A 17,840-nucleotide genomic window follows, 5' to 3' on the forward strand; every position below is an offset into this window, starting at 1 on the left:
CTGTTTCTCTTCCCCAAATGCAAAACTGCAGCCAAATCTCCATCTTATGAATTGTCCATAATTAGCACATTCTCTGCCAACCTACGCCTTGTGCTGTAGGGGAGATCGGTTCAGGGCTGAAGAGCTGACTCACATGGCACTCCAGCACCACACAGGTGGTAGAAAACAGTAAGTAATAAAAGGTTCTAGTTCTAGTTTCATCAAATGAGAATGTGAGAATTAATTTTTCCTTGTTTTTCTCAATCGGCGAAACAGAAAGAGGATTCATTCAAAAGAAAATTTCCATCCTATTCACACTATGAATGCAAAATGAACCAAGCCTCTATAAAGCAGCTGCTTTTTTTTCCCTGTTTCAGCAGAAAAAAAAATGTAGCTTTGATTTTTCCAGTTGAAAAGGGCAGAGAAAGAAACGAACGCTTTTAATTCTAATGCAATATTAATTATGCTAGGACATACAGAAATTGGTTCAGTATTACTAACTACATTAATGCCAAATTAGGCTAAAAAAAATTCATAGAATCATAAATCATGCATGTTTTATATGATCTGTTTGGGGAAAAAAAAAAACCAAACATGAGGAGCATTGACTCAGCATTTAGCCTCTATAATAAAGCAATAATTTTTAATTAAGGAGTAAAGAGGGGGAAAGAATGTGGAAAGTAATACAGTTTATCACCTAATACTTATTTAAAGCCATAACTCTGTACAAAACTTACTATTCCCTAGAAATATTTTTCATTTAACCTCAGATTTGAGTGGAATTTCTGCTACACAATTCACATAATTAAAACAAGGGGGAAAAAAAATCTACCTACTTAGATTTCTTAGTATTCCACAGCTTAACTGCATTCCAGGCGCAAACTATTTTTCCACCTCTAGTTCCTTTCAGAAAGAAATGTTGAAAAGGTTGATTAAGACTATTTTGGGGGAATAAAGCCTCCAAACATTTTGAAACACTTAATCTTTTACTAATTGACATTCTCACATATACTGAATAGATATAATTCTCTAAGGGTCACTCATAAGAAAAGGTAGAAGCAATACCACGCTCCTTGTTGGAAGGACAAGAAGAAATTACACAGAATTAATTTGTGCTGCCTCCCATCAGACATGAACCAGAACTTAATCTCGGTGACTAAAAGCTGCTTTAAAATTTTCTTGTAAGGAGCATGGCAACGAGTTCCAAAAAAGTTCATGGTCTTATTTATGGTTCTACTTGCAAAACTCTTTCTGATATCCTCTGACAGCAAAGATACTTTGTTTGCCATAGTAAAGAAGAGTGGTTTATCTAAAGAATGGTTTATCTAAAGAATGGAAGGAAACTTGTCAATAATTTAACATATCCACATAATTTCTTTAGTAAATGGATCTTAGAACTAATGCATTCGTTTTAAACTGTTTAAAATTTCCCAAAGGACAAGTAAGTAATTTTATTTTCTATTGGCATGCAGCATAAATAAGATTTCTACTCCTGGGGATTTTATTCTTTACCTGACACATCACAACTATTAAATTTCTTTAGTACAATGTATTTTATTATTCTTCACACCAAATACTACGGGAGAGCAAGGTTAGAGGAAAGTCTTATCTTTATATGGGTAGTACCTAAAGATGTACGGACACTCCATTTATACTTAAATGTGCTGACATCCCAAGACTGCTAGATTAATTTAAGGGTTAGGAGAAGCAGAAGGTGGCAATGGCAAAGTATTTTTCACTGGAGAAGGCAGACGACAGAACACACACTTGGATATCATTTCAGAGTCACTACGTTGCAAGCGTAAGAAAGGTTCTTCACATTCTTTACACTGGTGCAAATATAACAAAAAATGCCATTTCAGTTAATTGTCTGTGCCTTCTTTCAGTCATTAAGTTACAGCTCTCTATACACACATAGTTATGTCTATCTATGAAAATGAGTCCCTATACACACTCATTTTTGAGATGCACTGAGTGCATATAGATGTCATACACGTGACAGAGATAGTGCTGCTCAAAACTCTTTCCTGTGATAAATGGTTTAGAGGATTTTTCCTGATTTAACTATATTTTATATGAATTCTGACTTGATTTTTTTTTTCAGCTAATACAGGATCATACTTTACTTTTTGGGTGGCTTGGTGGGTATCCCAGTTTTCAGCTATTCTGTCTTGGTTATTTATTGTTACTAGGTGGGTTAGGGCCTTTTTTGGTTTGTGGTTTGTTTTTTTTTTTTTTTAACTTGATCATTATCTAAGGAGATTTGTAGAAAGAAAAATTAAAATCTAATGGCAAATTGATACATAACAATAATTTTAGATGAGCTGTTAAGGTGCTGTAGCTGTACAAGGAAGTTTTTCTGCTGACTGCACACACACTCATTAAGTTTAATCCACTTCTATCAGAGTCCACGTAACATTGATACCCAATTTACTACTTGTGAAACTATTCACAAAAAAACCAAAAAGGGCATTTTTCTAAATGTGTGCTACTTATCAAATGCACCCCAAAATCCTCTCCTGTACCAATCTTAACCATATTCTCAAATTTCTGTTAATTGATACTTTTAGGAATGTACACATTTTCACTGCTGGCACATTTATAGAACTTATCTAAAAGCTTAAAAAGCTGCTCACTGCTTTTGAATACGTGCTGTTCAACAAGAAAGTCTAGTAAAAATATAATAGAAATAAGTAAAAAAAGTCAGTTGTTTTTCATGCAGTTTCACTTAACTGTTATTGACAAGGAGGAAAACAATGCATCTTGCAAATCCCCTACCAAACCAAATTGAGGGAATCTAATAAAAAGCATGTTTCAAGAGCATTCAACTTGTTAACATTTTTCCTTCCTAACACCTATTTATAATTCATCTTGCAGAATACACACAGCCACAGCTTCAAAAAGACAAACCTCAGAATTCATATAAACTGATTTATATCCAGGAACACATGACTACTGCCTGTCTTGGTTTAGTAATACTCCTGTATAAACAGCCCGTGACTCTGCAGAAGCATCAGGTGTAGAACCCCCAAATATGTTTACTTTTCCTAAGTACACAGATGTGGCTGTGTTTTCTAAAAACAAAAATGTAACTGTATATGAAAATTGGTGTCCTTACCAAAACAAATTTTTTTAAAAGTACTGTCATTAGTACATCCCACTCCAAAAACAGGATTTGACAATTTTTGCAAAGAGAGGATGAACACAATCAAATTGTTTTCAGCCTAGAAATCTGTCAGCTTTCCTTCAACGTTCAGATTTTCATTCTGAATGAACTATGAGGTATGAATACAAACCAAAGGGATAGAACCTGAGCAATATTTGAGCTTCTTGCTTTTCCCATTTCTATCACCGAAGGAATATGATCCATCTCTTCAATATTCCACAATCTCAAAGTACAATCCTGAGAAAAAGATGCAATTCTCTTGATGCATTTGCATATGACCCAAAGAGTGATTTACATCATTTCCATAAGGATGAAATCTCCCCTTGTCAGATGAGCCTTCTCAATTTGAGAGCTAAACTCTCTCACATTTAAATATCATGTCTTTGGAAGCAATCTTAAGCAATCTTAAATTGCCCCCACATTTAAAAGAAAAAATGCAACAATAAACATACTTATCAAACTCTTATACAGATTTTCTGTAATTACTTGAGGTAAATACTGAATACAACTTAGCACTTTTATGAGCAACTTGACCATTATTAAATTTCATCCAAAAAAAAAGCAGCTGAAAACAAGAGATGAAATCTCCACATCTGTTTATAAATGAGCTCCTGAAATCACATCGGGAATCAGTTATTACCTTTGAGGCTGAAAGAATCCAATTCTTGTTTTTGCTAATTGCAACATCTGTCACCCAGTCCCAATGACCCTACAGTAAAGCAAAATTTAATATAAGGGGGAAAAAAAAACTTTATTATTTTTATTATAATAAAACCAACTATTTGTACCATAAATCCATTTTTAAATACAGTAGAGGAAATTCTTACCTACACTGCCTCATGTCCAGTCAAGAAAAAAATGTTGCTATGAAGTTTATACTTTCCTATGTATAACTGAAGAGAGTGGCCATTGCCACCTCTGGTAAGCAGACCACTAGTCATGGCACTCTGAAGAATGACAGCTGCACAGCTACCATGGGTTTAAGCTCCATTTAAACATAGGTCTTTTCTATTTTTTAAACAGTTTAACAGCAAATCATAAAGAGAGAGATGACTTTTAATGCTCATAACCTAAAAAATTTTTGAAAAAAGTGTTTGTCATGTGGTAAGTATGGATTGAGAGAAGTCCTGAGGAGAAAGACTTGGGGGTGCTGGGTGACAATGTGCAAGTACAGCCAGAAGGCCAACTGTATTCTTGCATGCATCAAAAGAAGTGTGGCCAGCAGGTCAAGGGAGTTGATTCTGCTCCTCTACTCCACTCTTGTGAGACTTCACCTGGAGTACCACATGGACCTGTTGGAGCATGTCCAGAAGAGGGGCTCAAAGATGATCAGAGGGCTCCAACAGCTCTCTACAAGGACAGGCTGAGAGAGTTGGGGTTCTTCAGCCTGAAGAAGAGAAGGCTCTGGGGAGACCTTATTGTGACCTTCCAGTATCTGAAGAGGGCCTACAAGAAAGCTGGGACTTTTCATAAGGGCTTGTAGTGATAGGATGAGGGTTAGTGGCTTCAAACTTGAAGAGGGGAGATTTAGGTTAGACATTAGGAAGAAGTTCTTTATTCTGAGGGTGGTGAGACACTGGAACAGGTTGCCCAGGGAAGCTGTGGATGCTCCAGCCCTGGAGGTGTTTAACATCCGGTTAGATGGTTGGATGGATCTTTGAGCAACCTGGTCTAGAGGGAGGTGTCCCTGCCCATGACAGGAGGATTGGAACTAGATGATCTTTAAGGTTCCTTCCAACCCAACCCATTCTATGATTCTTTGATAATGGAGGGAAGAGCTGTGGGAACCAGTTCTGAAAGCAGGCCAAGTCAAGCAGTTCTGTGGGGTACCCTTGTTCTGACAACAGCAGCACAGCTGATTTGAGATTAACAGCATTGACTTGGTATAGGAATAGAAACAGGCTAAAATCTAAAACTACTTATTTACTCCAACTAGGGAGGTTATTCAAACATGAATGGTATTAACAGATAAAATTCCTAGAGTTTGGGAAGGCATGGTGTTGTTTTAATAGACAAATGCCACATGTGAGAAATACAATACAGAGATGAAAATGTATTTTTTCCAGAACAGGGTAGCAGTCAAACACATACACAAAAAAAAAAGTGTGTTTTATAGCAGAATCTCTAAAATATGTTTTTTAATTTAGTTATGAGCCCAGAATGTAATTATACCAGGGCATAGATACTGAACAAGAGTTCTCCACAGTTCTAAAGATACGAGCATTTGAACAGATGCTTTCTTTTTTATGGGAAACAGTTAGAGTGATTGCTGTAAACTGGGAAATTTGCAGTAGCTGTATTGTGTGAAGCACGAATGCTGGTGGAGAATGTGAACTGTTACTGCTCCAAAGGTTTCATCAGTGCAGGTCCAGTTCCTGAGGGCAGGTAACTTTACATCTAAGGTAACGAGTGAAGGCACAGGCTTATGAGCTCGACTAGATGAGGATGCTATCTTGAACAGGACAGCAGCTGAAAGCTATATTTAAGCCCAAGGTTCTGAAAGGAAATGGTCTTTTCTGAGATCTTCCAGGTGGGGTTGTTTATGACTGTTTTAACTAAACCTGGAATAGGATATGCAGTAAGCAAAAAATTAGTTAATTAAAATAATATATTTTCATATGATAGGAGAGATTGCAGATCTGAACTCCGACACTGCTTGACTTCTGTGAAATTAATATTTGCAAATGCATGCACCTAACTTTATGAATACTGGTAATCTTTTTCTTTTACCCACTTATCTGATCGCTGTTCAAGTCTTGTGGATTGTTTCCACCAAAATAAAAAACAAGTGAAAGGTATCATAATACAATACGATGTTTACAAAAATACTGTCCTGATGGCACAAAAAAAACGGTCTAATGAGAGTGGGACTCTTAAAAATATTATATGCAGATATGATTGCCTAAAATTCTGGGTAGCATTACCATGGATATAGGAAAAAAAGAGAAGGCCTAGCTCTAAGCAAGGATAGCTGAACACTGAATAGCTGCCTCATGTACAGAGTTACCTGTCCTAAAAAGTACCGTGGCATGGTGGACCACACCTATAAGCAGTAGTGTAAACTACATAACCTAGGGACTGAACTAAGCCTCACAACTGCAACTCCAATATTGACTTTTTTTTTTAAATGCTTCCCTCTTAGTGGACTGTTTTCTGTAGACATAAGCAAGCATGTAAACACATAAACATACAAGAGTGTGGCATTTCAGAATCAATATATGCACTATTGAGGCTCTTGTGACTTGTTGGAAGAAACTCTCTCCTACAAGTCAGGTAAAACTCCATTCAATATAATCCTTAAATGAGCTTGTTCATAAAACAAGAAATGTAATAGCTTATTAACAGCTGACTTAAAAGTAAGACTTTGTAGCTAACTGTATAATAATATACTGATCTGGCAAATTAAATCACACAAATCCAGCATATATTCCTGCCTGTGTCTAAAAAGAAGGGACAAAGGTATCTGTTAGATAATTAAATACAAAATGCTATTAAACCAGGAACATTTCACATTTTTGCATCAAATTATGTGACCAAGTAAGAGCTCAGTACCTTTAAGCTTAGCTTTTTATAGCCTGCATCTGCATCCCATATAGCTATAGTTCTGTCATATCCACCAGACACCACAAGTGAAGCTGAAATGTAAAATCAGAATAGAGTATTTTAGCTTTGCTTTATCATACAGACTAATAAAAGAGGTTCCTTCTAACAGCAAGTCAGACTTTATCAAAAAAGTTAAATAATGAGCTATTAGTCATGCCTTAACAAGACAGTGGAGGTTCCTTTCAGCTACTTTTTGCTGGTATTCTCAATTTTAAAAATATTAATACATAAATTCAGCGGACATACAACTGAGTGGAAAGAAAACATACATGAGAAATTTGCTGACTTAGAAAATTAAGGAGATAACTTGTTTAATAATTAATTATTAAATTAAATTCTGAATACTTTCAGAATTGTTAGGACTACTGTGAATAAAAAAAAAAAAAGAAGAGTTTATTTATGCTTTCAGGTTCCAATATTCACAGGCCTGTGTGCATCTCCCTGTTTTCAAACCACAGGTACACTTTTCCCCAGAGCTGCTAATTTCATTTTGCGGAGGGACTAGGAGTTGTCCATGATCTAGTGAAAGTAATGGAGCTCGAGCAGTAAGAAATAGCTCCCCACTACCTCCAGTCAGATATAGGTGAAGTGGAGAGTCTGTTTCCTCCTCCTACTCTCTCCCTATTCATCCAAGCATCAAGGAGACCTTTCCAGGTACAAAATTGTCTTCCTATAACTCATAAATATCATTTACCTTGAACATGATAGTTTATGTGCACTGTCAATGTAGCTGAGAACATCCATGAAGCTTTTCTAAAAGTACATTACTAGCATATGTTGTTTGGGCTGTGAAGTAACATTTGGGGGTACTAACAAAGACATACACATTTTCCTAATTATTACAGATTAGTACAGTATTTACTGAACACACTTTTTCAACTAAGGAGAATATCCACAAGTGCCAAGTTAATCTTCTGACATAGTATTGTGCTTTTACTCCATTATGATCTTTTTATTATACCTCGTGGTGGGTACATCAATTAACTAAGTGTTCCAGTTGCCTGGCTAAGACAGAATACAGACCATCAACTTCCATTTACTTATATCTACATGGACATAACATGTTTAATTATGAAAAAATTATCTTGGAAATGATTAATTAATTACCTACATGATTAGAATGATCACTTGTGGTTTATCTAAGATATCTTACACATAGGTACTGAGCTATCATCATGCACTAGTATTAAGAAAACTCACCATCCTGGCTAAAAAGGCAGGAACTAACAGAACCCTCGTGTCCTTGGTTCAAGGAAACAGCTTCATGATACCAAAATTCTCCTGTCTTTATATCCCATATTTTTAAGCTTTTGTCCCAGGATGCTGTGCACAAGTAATGACCATCAGAGCTAAAGCAGCAATCTGAGATAGCATTGCTGTGTCCCCTGAAACACAGATGAAAAATACAGGAAGAGCCAGCTATGGTGTAACCATTGCAAACCTCACAAGGAGCCTCTTGCAGCACTCAATACCCCTTCTCCACCCAGTGAAGTATCATAAGCATATCTTGAATTTTAACCATATGACAGTTCTGTAGAGTCTCTGGAGCTGCTTACAACCTCACAGCCAGCAGATCCTTAAATCACTTCCTGGATGAAGTCATTTTGCAGGACTGAACCCTAAGTGTTAAGTGACAAGTGATCAGCTATTTTTTTCTGTTGTTGAATGCAGCTTAAAAAGAAATTGTTTGGTAGCTGTGACACAACCACATTTTACTAGAAGTAAATTACAAAAAAAAGGCCACTCATTTTTTGTTAAATAAAGAGCATGCATCTAGCTCTACAGGTAAATTTAATCTCAAACATTCAAAGGAAAAAGATTAAACAATTCAAGTTTAAAGTCTAATTTTGGAAGCAGCAACACCCATCAGAAAAAGAAATGTGGATGTTCCAGAACTGGGTGAGGATTCCAGTGCTCCCTGAAATCTGTGGTGGGGAAAGGATTAGGAGCATCTCTGATGGGAAACAATGCTGTAGTCACTGCCATTTAAAAGAAACATGACAATGCTCCAGATTTAATTTCCCATCCGAAGCAATTCCTAATCCCTCAAAGACAATTCTATTACAGTGTTTAAAAGCAGACTCTTTGATTATTGTTTTAAGAATGCAAAATTAAATTCGCTGAGTTTACTTAAAGCCGTTGGTATTTTTAAGGGTTGATTTGCCATGTCTATTGTTGCATACTTCCTTCTGAAAATGATAACAATATCCTCAACTGACATAATGTTTTTACTGTGTTGCTGACTTTGGTGAGAGATAAAACAGTTCAGCTTGTGAAGGCTCAGGAGACCACAATGAGCAAAGCTTCTGGCTCTGGGCATGACTTTCTCCAAAAGCATGTAAGGAAAAATTATCTGGAAAAATGATCTCTGTACTCAGAGAGTGGCCTTAATTGGTTCACTGTGAAAATGAACCAATTTTCCCAGTACATAGTGAAGCCAGGTCCACTGCATCTGTCCTGAATCCAGTTCTAGTTCATACTTCCATTAACAACATAGATAATGAGATGAAGAGTATGGATACGAAATTAGGCCAAAGAGGGTCTGCAGTTATACAAGAGAGAGGATTAAACTCCCAAATTACCTTAACAAACTGAAGAAATTATCAAGAAAATAAAAGGGTTTTAACAGTCTCTATAGAAAACAATGCTGTCATCACTGCTGTTTGTACGTTGCAATGTTTAATCAATTATCCAATATATGTGCTGCCTGACCAGCTCAATTTTTTCAAGCCTGACATTCTGTAGTAACATACAAATCATCAGCTGCACCAATAAGGAGAAAGAACAATGGACTACACCACAGTTCTGGGGGAAAAAAAAATGTTGCAACAAATCCTGACTCCTCTTCACCATCATGCTGTCTGAAAAAGAGTAAATCTTATCCCAGGGTGTATGAGCAGAACCCCATCCACAGACAACCATGTAAAAATTATTAATTTCTATTATATTTTCCAGTTAGGAGTACTGTTTACATTATGGGGTCAAAATATTCAAGAAAAATGTTGGACAATTGGAAAGATCTCAGAGATCAACGAAACAAATAATCAGTAAAATAGGAAATAATAATTAAATATTAAACTCATTAAGAATGGTTTAATCTAATGCCAAGATGACTGAGCAGATATAATAGAAGTTCTTATATATATATATGAAAATGTAGAAGAAAAGAAGAAAAAAATCTCCATGAGTGAAGTGTATCTAAATAGAAACATGTGACCTTATACTGCAGAACAGTCCACCTTAGGAAAAATCTAATGATTAACACAGTGACACAACAGAACAAATTGTTTGGAAATCTGTGAGGTCTTGACTGGTGCTTATTAGAGGCAAAGTAGATGATCCTGTGGTTTCTCTGAGGCTCATGAATTTTACAAAGAGCTAAGGTGATCTGGTTGCAGTGCAAAACATAATTATCACAAAATATTCTGTAAGAACTCATGATTAATTATCAATTCCCAACATCTAGATATATTTTCTCTTGTTTGTCTGCATTATTTTTGCTTCACTCTATAATGGACTTCACTATTCTAGAGTAATATTTTATCTCCTCATTCATCAATTATTATACATTTTTCCTAATTGTAGAAATTAGAACAAGAAGTTTACAGTGCAGTATGCTATCTTTTGCCTCTATATATACCCAAGAACCTATAAGCTCTAAAAAATAGCACTAGAAATCCTTACAGTCATTAAAATACAATTTTTCAGTTATTTACAGCAGGAAGCTTGAGGGGACCATTTTATCAACACTTTCTATATATGTCACTTGCTGGTGTATTACTTTATTTAGTTCAATAGTTGTTCATTTTCTCTAGTACAAATGTTACCATAAATCTCACCGATAATTGTGAAAGATAATTAACTGTAGTATTGTTTCTTACTCATTAATTGTAATTGAGGTGGTTCGTGTTATCATATCCCATAGCTTTATGGTTTTATCATATGACACTGAAGTTACTCTTTGGTTATCAGGGTCAAAACAACATCTTGTGATTGTACTTTTGTGATGGCCTATATAAAAAAAAAAAAATCAATTGAGGCTATTAGTTACTTTGAATAATTACATCTAGATCTCAAAACAAAGGTCTGAAAGGCAGAACTACCCAGGACATCTATGCTCCTCCTCTGCTCTGCCCTGGTGAGACCTCACCTGGAGTATTGTGTCCAGTTCTGGGCTCCCCACTTCAAAAGGGACAGAGATCTACTGGAGAGAGTCCAGCACAGGGCTACGAGGGTGACTGGGGGCTGGAACAACTGCCTTATGAGGAGAGGCTGAGAGACCTGGGGCTTGTTAGTCTGGAGAAGAGAAGACTTAGGGGGATCTAATTAGTGTGTATAAATATATGAGGGCTGGGTGTCAGGAAGGAAGGGGCAACCTCTTCTCACTTGTGCCCTGCGATAGGACACAGGGCAGTGGTCACAAGCTGGAGCACAAGAAGTTCCACCTCAACATGAGGAAGAACTTCTTCACTGTAAGGGTTCCAGAGCACTGAACAGGCTCCCCAGGGAGGTTGTGGAGTCTCCTACCTTGGAGACTTTTAAGACCCATCTGGATGAGTTCCTGTGTGACCTGCACTAGACTAGATGGTCCTGCTCTGGCAGGGGGGTTGGACTCAATGATCTCTGGAGGTCCCTTCCAACCCCTGACATTCTGTGGTTTTGTAATGTCTTAAGGATAAGTTTATTTTGCCTTTCTCCAGTAAGGATATTTGAACTAAACTGCATGAATTAAATTTTCTCAATTTTTTATAGGAAATAAAAAAATACAAGAGCTGCATTAAAAAAAAATGTAAAAATGGTCTTACCTTGGCTATATGCTGCTACTGTTGCACTTACTGCATCAAAAACATATATGCTATTCTCTTTGTCTGAACCAGATACCACATATCTACCATCACAAGAAATATTACATGAAGTTACAATGCCTTCATGTTCTGCTGTCCACTGAAGAGAAAATAAAAGGTTCCACAAACATGCTTAAAGGTTGGAGAGAGTTTTTTAGCACACTTTCTATAATCTAGAAGCAGATTCTAAAAGAAGGCTTTTGATATTACTTTGTGTTGGTAAAAGCTGATAGATGTTTTCATATAGAATTTTTCTATTTTTGCGTTAGCAATAAAATTAAAATTAGACAAGGCCATCCTGTTCAAATCCTAAAATGTTAATTTAATCCATCTTAAATGTATCTTCTGAGACAAGTTATTATTATCATAGCCATTTGAAACGGGATGTTTATCAAGAGAGTTTCTCAAGATCAAGCAATCATCAGTACTAAACCTAGGACTAAAAATGAACCCTCCCTACCTTAACTATATTGTATTGTGCTAACAAAGAATCTTCTATTTTCTTGTTTATCAATAACAGCAACAAAACTGAATTTACAGTTGTACCTTCTACAAGATGCATTCAAAAGGATACATACAAGTGTTTTTCCTGTTTCCATATCCCAGGCCTTGACAGTGTTATCATATGATGAAGTTACCACCCTACAAATTATGTTAATAAAAGCAGCAATGAATGTTTTCATTTAAAAGAAGGCAGTTAAAAAATAAATGACAACATGTCATTCTGGCAATGATTTGTCATTCTCACACCCACTGATTTAAAATAGAGTTTTAAAGGCTACAGCAAAAATTATTGCATAGCTTAGTTGAAAAAAAAAAGGATTATTTATATTTCAGATAGAAAATAATAAAAATGTCATGAAGGTAATCTTCAGTGCAAGCAGTCAACTCAATTTAATTTCATCCATTACCAGATATTTAATTACTTCTAACGTTATAATAATTTTAAAGCCTTTATGATGTCTTTTCTTTAATGCATGTGAAGCATTCTTGCCAGTAGGGGTTTTTGGATTTTCAGTGGTTATGTTGCTGGGTAACCCTCTGCCACAAACGCTGCCCTGCACAAACACAAACCCATATTAGACAACAAAGCTATTCAATCAAGTTTACTAAAACTGGCAGGTTTCCACTAAACCTGAGGTCAAAAGTTTCTCTCTCACACAGTTTAATTAAAATATTCCCAAATATCTGAAGTAGTATTTGTATTAAAAGTCACTGGATGTGACAAAACTTTTTAGTACCACTGTGGCTTTTTATTGTGATAAAGTTCCTAAATTGTCACTTTTATACATTTTGCCCAAGAAACTAAATGCATTAACATTCTAACAACTAAAAATAAAATTAAATTATTGAAATACTTGTATTATGACTGTATATTTCCTGCAACCAAGGCAATCTCTGTTCCTAAATGAAACCCATAACACAAAGACTGTGGGAAGCTTATCAGCAGGTAGCATGTCTGATTGGGAAGGGGTTTCCAAGGGCTGCACATGGTGGTATTTTATTTGCTGGTTAGCAATCTTCAAAATTAAGACAATTGCAATAGGCAGTGTAGCATGTGTACTATCCACTGATCAAAAACTTTAATCACTCAACTCTACACTGATAAAATTATGACTTAATGATAAAATATGCCAGAAATAGTACCCCTGAAGGTACCTACCACCATTACCTGCTTAACTGGTTGTTAATATACATTGCAGTTGTTTTAATTATTACATCCATAGATAGACACAGGATTAAGATGCATTTCTTCTTGAATTGACAAGACAGGCTTAATGGAAAGGCTATAGAATATTAATAAACAATACAGACAGAAGATATCTTTTATGAAGGTATAAATCTCACTGACAGGTGAACCCCAAACTTTGGCTAATTCTATATTGTTCTTTCATGCAAGTGAGATACATAGATTTATATACCCCTTTCAGAAGATATAGCAAAGATAGACCTCCAGCCCCATATAATTAAAAACAGAATTAAACAACAGGCCATAATCTCTCAGACTGCTCCAACATGCACTTAAGACAATAAAAAGACCTCTGTTTAATTCAACAGACATATAAAAACCAGGAAAGGATTAAGAGCTGAGATTTATGGTAGTTCTGTGGATCAAGGAGTCTGGCAATAAATGGTCTGCTAGCATAACACAGGCAGCAAAAGTGACAGTGCAAGGATGGAGAGAAGCAGGAGTCTATGGAGAAAGGGAGATGCAAAATAAAATTATGACAGAATGACTTATCACAGAGCACAAAAGTAAGGAAAAGAAGTTTCACTTTGATGTAATACAAAGTTAGGAAACCGTAGGAAGGACTGAAAAACTAACTTGCTTGTTCTAAATTTTGTACTCTTTCCATATGCACTGAAATTAAACCTTGAAATCACAAATGCAAAAAAAAAGTCATGTTTTTTTTTTTAAAATAACCTCAGATCACCTTCTGTCATCAGGAGTCAAGTTGCACTCAGAAATTGGGGCAGTGTGTTCTTCTTCAAAATCTTGAATAGGACAACCTTTCTCAACATCCTTGAATAAATCCAAATCAGTTTGATAAGAAAGTGCTTTGCTAAATTGTAAAAAAAATAAAACATCACAAAATAAAGGAAAACAAAACTTGTGAAATCAGTAAAGATAGTCATATTTTAGTTACTCTTAAAAATCTCAGACCCTCTATTCCTTCTTTTCAATCCCGACTGAAACAAAGTTCTTCATCTATCTCATCCAGACTTCTATTTATCTCCTTCCCACCACAACAGTTTTCACCAGAAATTTCTTGAAGAGAGTTCTCCTTAGACTCTCACATCTATGTCCATACCTAAGTCCTGTCAGGTCTTTGTTTATAAACTAATACATGGCTTTAAATTTTCATTCACACACTAAACCACGTCACTAAGCACCACTTCTACAAATCTTTTAAATACCTCCAGGGTACCCTTTCTGGAAAGATATTTTTCCTAATATCCCATGTAAACTTCCCCTAGCACAACCTGAGGCCATTATATTTCTCCATCATCTTCTACCTAGTCTGTTACACAATTTTAAGTGACTTCAGGAAGGGACTATCTTTTTCTCACATGTTTTCTTCAATTTCTTCAACATTCAAGGCCTAGGGCAGTCCTAATCCACGATGAAAGCCTTGAAGTTCTTTAGGAATGAAAATTAACATATGAATCAGGTTTTACAAATGAAACACCATACCTAAATGTAAACATCAAAATGAAGCAAAAAAACCCAGGAGAACTGCAGAGTAACTCACAGGTCTGAGTATCACCCCATCAGTCGTCATAACCTTCATCTAGGAAAATAATCTGTTTTCATAATTAACCAAATTGTTTCAATTATATTTTTGTTTGTGTAAGTACCAAGAGGCTTCAGAGTCAGTCTGAGAGCAGGCAACATTAATCCTTCGTTGTGGACAAGTCTCAGACCTAAAGCCACTTCCTTACAAGGACTTCCACTCGAAGGAGATACCCTGCTAACTTGGCAGCTCTTGGTGACAGCTAAGACTAGAGTGAAATCAAATTTAGTTTTCATTTTTTCATTTATTTTCTGAATGTGTGTCAATGCACTACAGGTCTAACAACTGATACTAGAACTGTTAGGAATGTCTTGAAGACCAAAGGAAAAAAAAACCCCAATAGATCAAAGTTACCATATGCTCTTGTTTTATTTCTCCAAGTGAAAAGAACTTGGCATCAGAATCACCCTCCTGGAGTCACCAAGTCTTTGTCTGCTGTGTGCCCTGTTAATCTTCGTTTTCCAAAAGATGTGGGGACTGTCAGTGAGACACTGTCTGTTATCAAAAGGACCTTCAAATGCTTGTTTTCAAAAGGAACTTCAAATGCTTTCTCAGTACACTCAATCACTTGGTATCTACTCCTTCAAGGGGGAAAAAAAGAGAACCCCGAAGTGAAATAATTAGGGCTGGCCTAGCTCCCCACAACCAAGTCCTCCATACTCTCCTGAGTTCCAATTGCTTCAGCTGTTCCTGGAGAGGAAGAAATTAGGCTTGTCCAGACAAAATTAGCCTTATCAAAATAAATTAACATAATCTTGCCTATACATTGCTATCAGAAAGTTCTCAAAACTCAGGCAAATACTTTTAGATAGATTCTGGAAAATAAGTATTGCTCAACAAGTGTTGAATAAATCTTTCTTAGATAAAAATTATAAAGATGAAATTTCTTAGGCAGATTAACCCTTCCACACTTCAGGGAACAGGCACATTATTGCCTTTCCCATAAGAAGGGCAGTCATGGATCTACTGTGCTTCGAAAAAAAAAATGGATTATCTTGATATTTTCAGGTCTTGATTTCAGGTTAGTTACATGTGAGACAGCTGAGCAACATTTTGCTAAATATAGAATAATACAAGTTCCAGTTTGGAGTTCAGACAAAGCAGGAACATTCAGAACAATCAATATGACATTTATTAAACTGTAAATATCATGACTAACATCCTGAGATACTTATTTTTATTTCTCCTGTTTACAATATCTGCTTAAGATCTCCATGTGTTTATTTACTTCAGAACTGTTCATTAAAAGACAGGACATTTTTCACTCTAGACTTCCTGATTTCTGGGATCTAGCCATCCACAGCTTTTGGGTAACATAATGGTGCCCAATTAAAATTACCTGGACTTTTTGCACTTTTGGGGTTCTTGGCCTTTTTCAGTATGTCTGAAAAAAGGTTTGGGTGATGGTAGAAACTTAGGACTACATAGATAAGAAGTCACCACTTTAGATCCTTTATGAAATGATTTCACCTGTATTTATATCATATTAAGGCATTACTAGAATTTATGACTAATTCTTAAATCATAATGACTGTTTAATATATGCCAGATCTCAATGTCTGCTATCTATGTAGCACAGCTACATTGCCATTTGCTTGCATAAAATTCAAGGCCCAACAGAGCTATGTCTTCAAGCTCTCTCTTAGACTAAATTTAGATTTAGATCACCCTGAATCTGCATACTTCCCCAGTTCAGATCTGCCCAGGGTGGCTGGAATTTTAGGGAAACCACAGATAACTACACAAAACTAGGAGGAGCAAGAAAATAAAGGGTGTAAATCAAGCTTTAAATAAAATAAAATAGCAAGCAGCAAGTATGAAAACACCACGACCCTACTGCTGTGTGATCCCTAACTTCTACTTCTCCACAAACAGCCACATACACTAACAAGTCAGAAAGAGAAACTTACAGGAGAAAGAGTAAACTTTATTTTTAAAATATTAATAAACTAGAGCTCTGATTCTGTGTATGTTACATATGCTCACAAGAGTCACCCTTTAATGTAAAAGAACATCTTCGCAGCATGAAGTAGGTGTTCTACTATTTATGTGTGACTGCAAAAACATTTAGTTTCTATTTTTAAACTTCAGTGAATAGCTTCAGGGGGCTCTTTGATGATTCATTCCATTTCTGTGCCTGTATAACATCCCTTGTTTGATTTCAGTTTTTAAGATTTTTTTAAATTCGTTGTTGTTGCATTCATAACATACCCAGAGTTTCACTGTTCCATCATGAGAGCATGAAAGTATTTTTGTGTCTTCAAAGCAAAAATGGCAAGAGCTCACAGTATCACCGTGTCCTCTCAGAATTTTAAACTGGATCTGTAAAGGAACAGAGCAAAGTTTAGGAGCATTTTTCCTTCAAATTATTTTTGACAGCTTAGGCCACGAGGGGGAGCATGAAAGCAGGAACCAACTGGAAGAGAATTTTAAGTTCCACTTGTCTGAGAAGAGTTCACATCTTTTCCTTGGTACTAGCTTGGAGCAGATGTACTATGTCTGGTTGAAAAAGAAAGGTTGATGGATGTGGAGATTTTTTTGGGTGAGGGAGGGAGTTCGGTTTTGGTTTCCCAGTTCTTCTGCCTCTCCTGAAATACAATATTTGTCTTTGAACCTCACCAAGTCTCTCTAAAGTCTTTCAAACTCTTGTTTTCTTGATTCTGGCCCATGAAAGGGCAGCACATCAAGCTCTTAGGCCACATATTTTAGCCAAGACCATTACAAATTTTGTCGAAGACACTTTGAGGAGACTTTTCTTCAGTTATATGGGAGTTTTCTCGTGACTGTGCAGCATGCGTTCTCGTCAACAGAGCTAACAAAAACACGCCTGCGGAGCATTAACCCCTGCCCCGCGACGGAGCTTTCCAGCCCTCCCCTCCCTCTCCCCTCCCGCACTACCTGCGCGGGCAGCTCACGGCCGCTCCACCCAGCCTCTGCCGGGGAAGGCGCCGG

General features: G+C 36.3%; 1 protein-coding gene across 1 annotated transcript; it reads right to left on the reverse strand.

Moving 5' to 3' along the window:
* Positions 1-1,670: 1,670 nt before the first annotated feature.
* Positions 1,671-17,210, reverse strand: WDR88 (WD repeat domain 88; the record flags this gene model as incomplete). The annotated part of the gene is made up of 10 exons (XM_008944868.1): positions 1,671-1,808; positions 3,290-3,382; positions 3,786-3,854; positions 6,698-6,780; positions 7,949-8,133; positions 10,630-10,759; positions 11,554-11,692; positions 12,171-12,234; positions 14,028-14,116; positions 17,100-17,210. Coding segments are annotated over 10 exons (1,101 nt in total), but the record flags the coding sequence as incomplete, so codon positions are not given.
* Between the last annotated feature and the right edge of the window lie 630 nt (positions 17,211-17,840).

The sequence above is a fragment of the Merops nubicus genome, unplaced genomic scaffold (assembly GCF_000691845.1).
Source record: "Merops nubicus isolate BGI_N331 unplaced genomic scaffold, ASM69184v1 scaffold23327, whole genome shotgun sequence".
Classification (NCBI taxonomy): domain Eukaryota; kingdom Metazoa; phylum Chordata; class Aves; order Coraciiformes; family Meropidae; genus Merops; species Merops nubicus.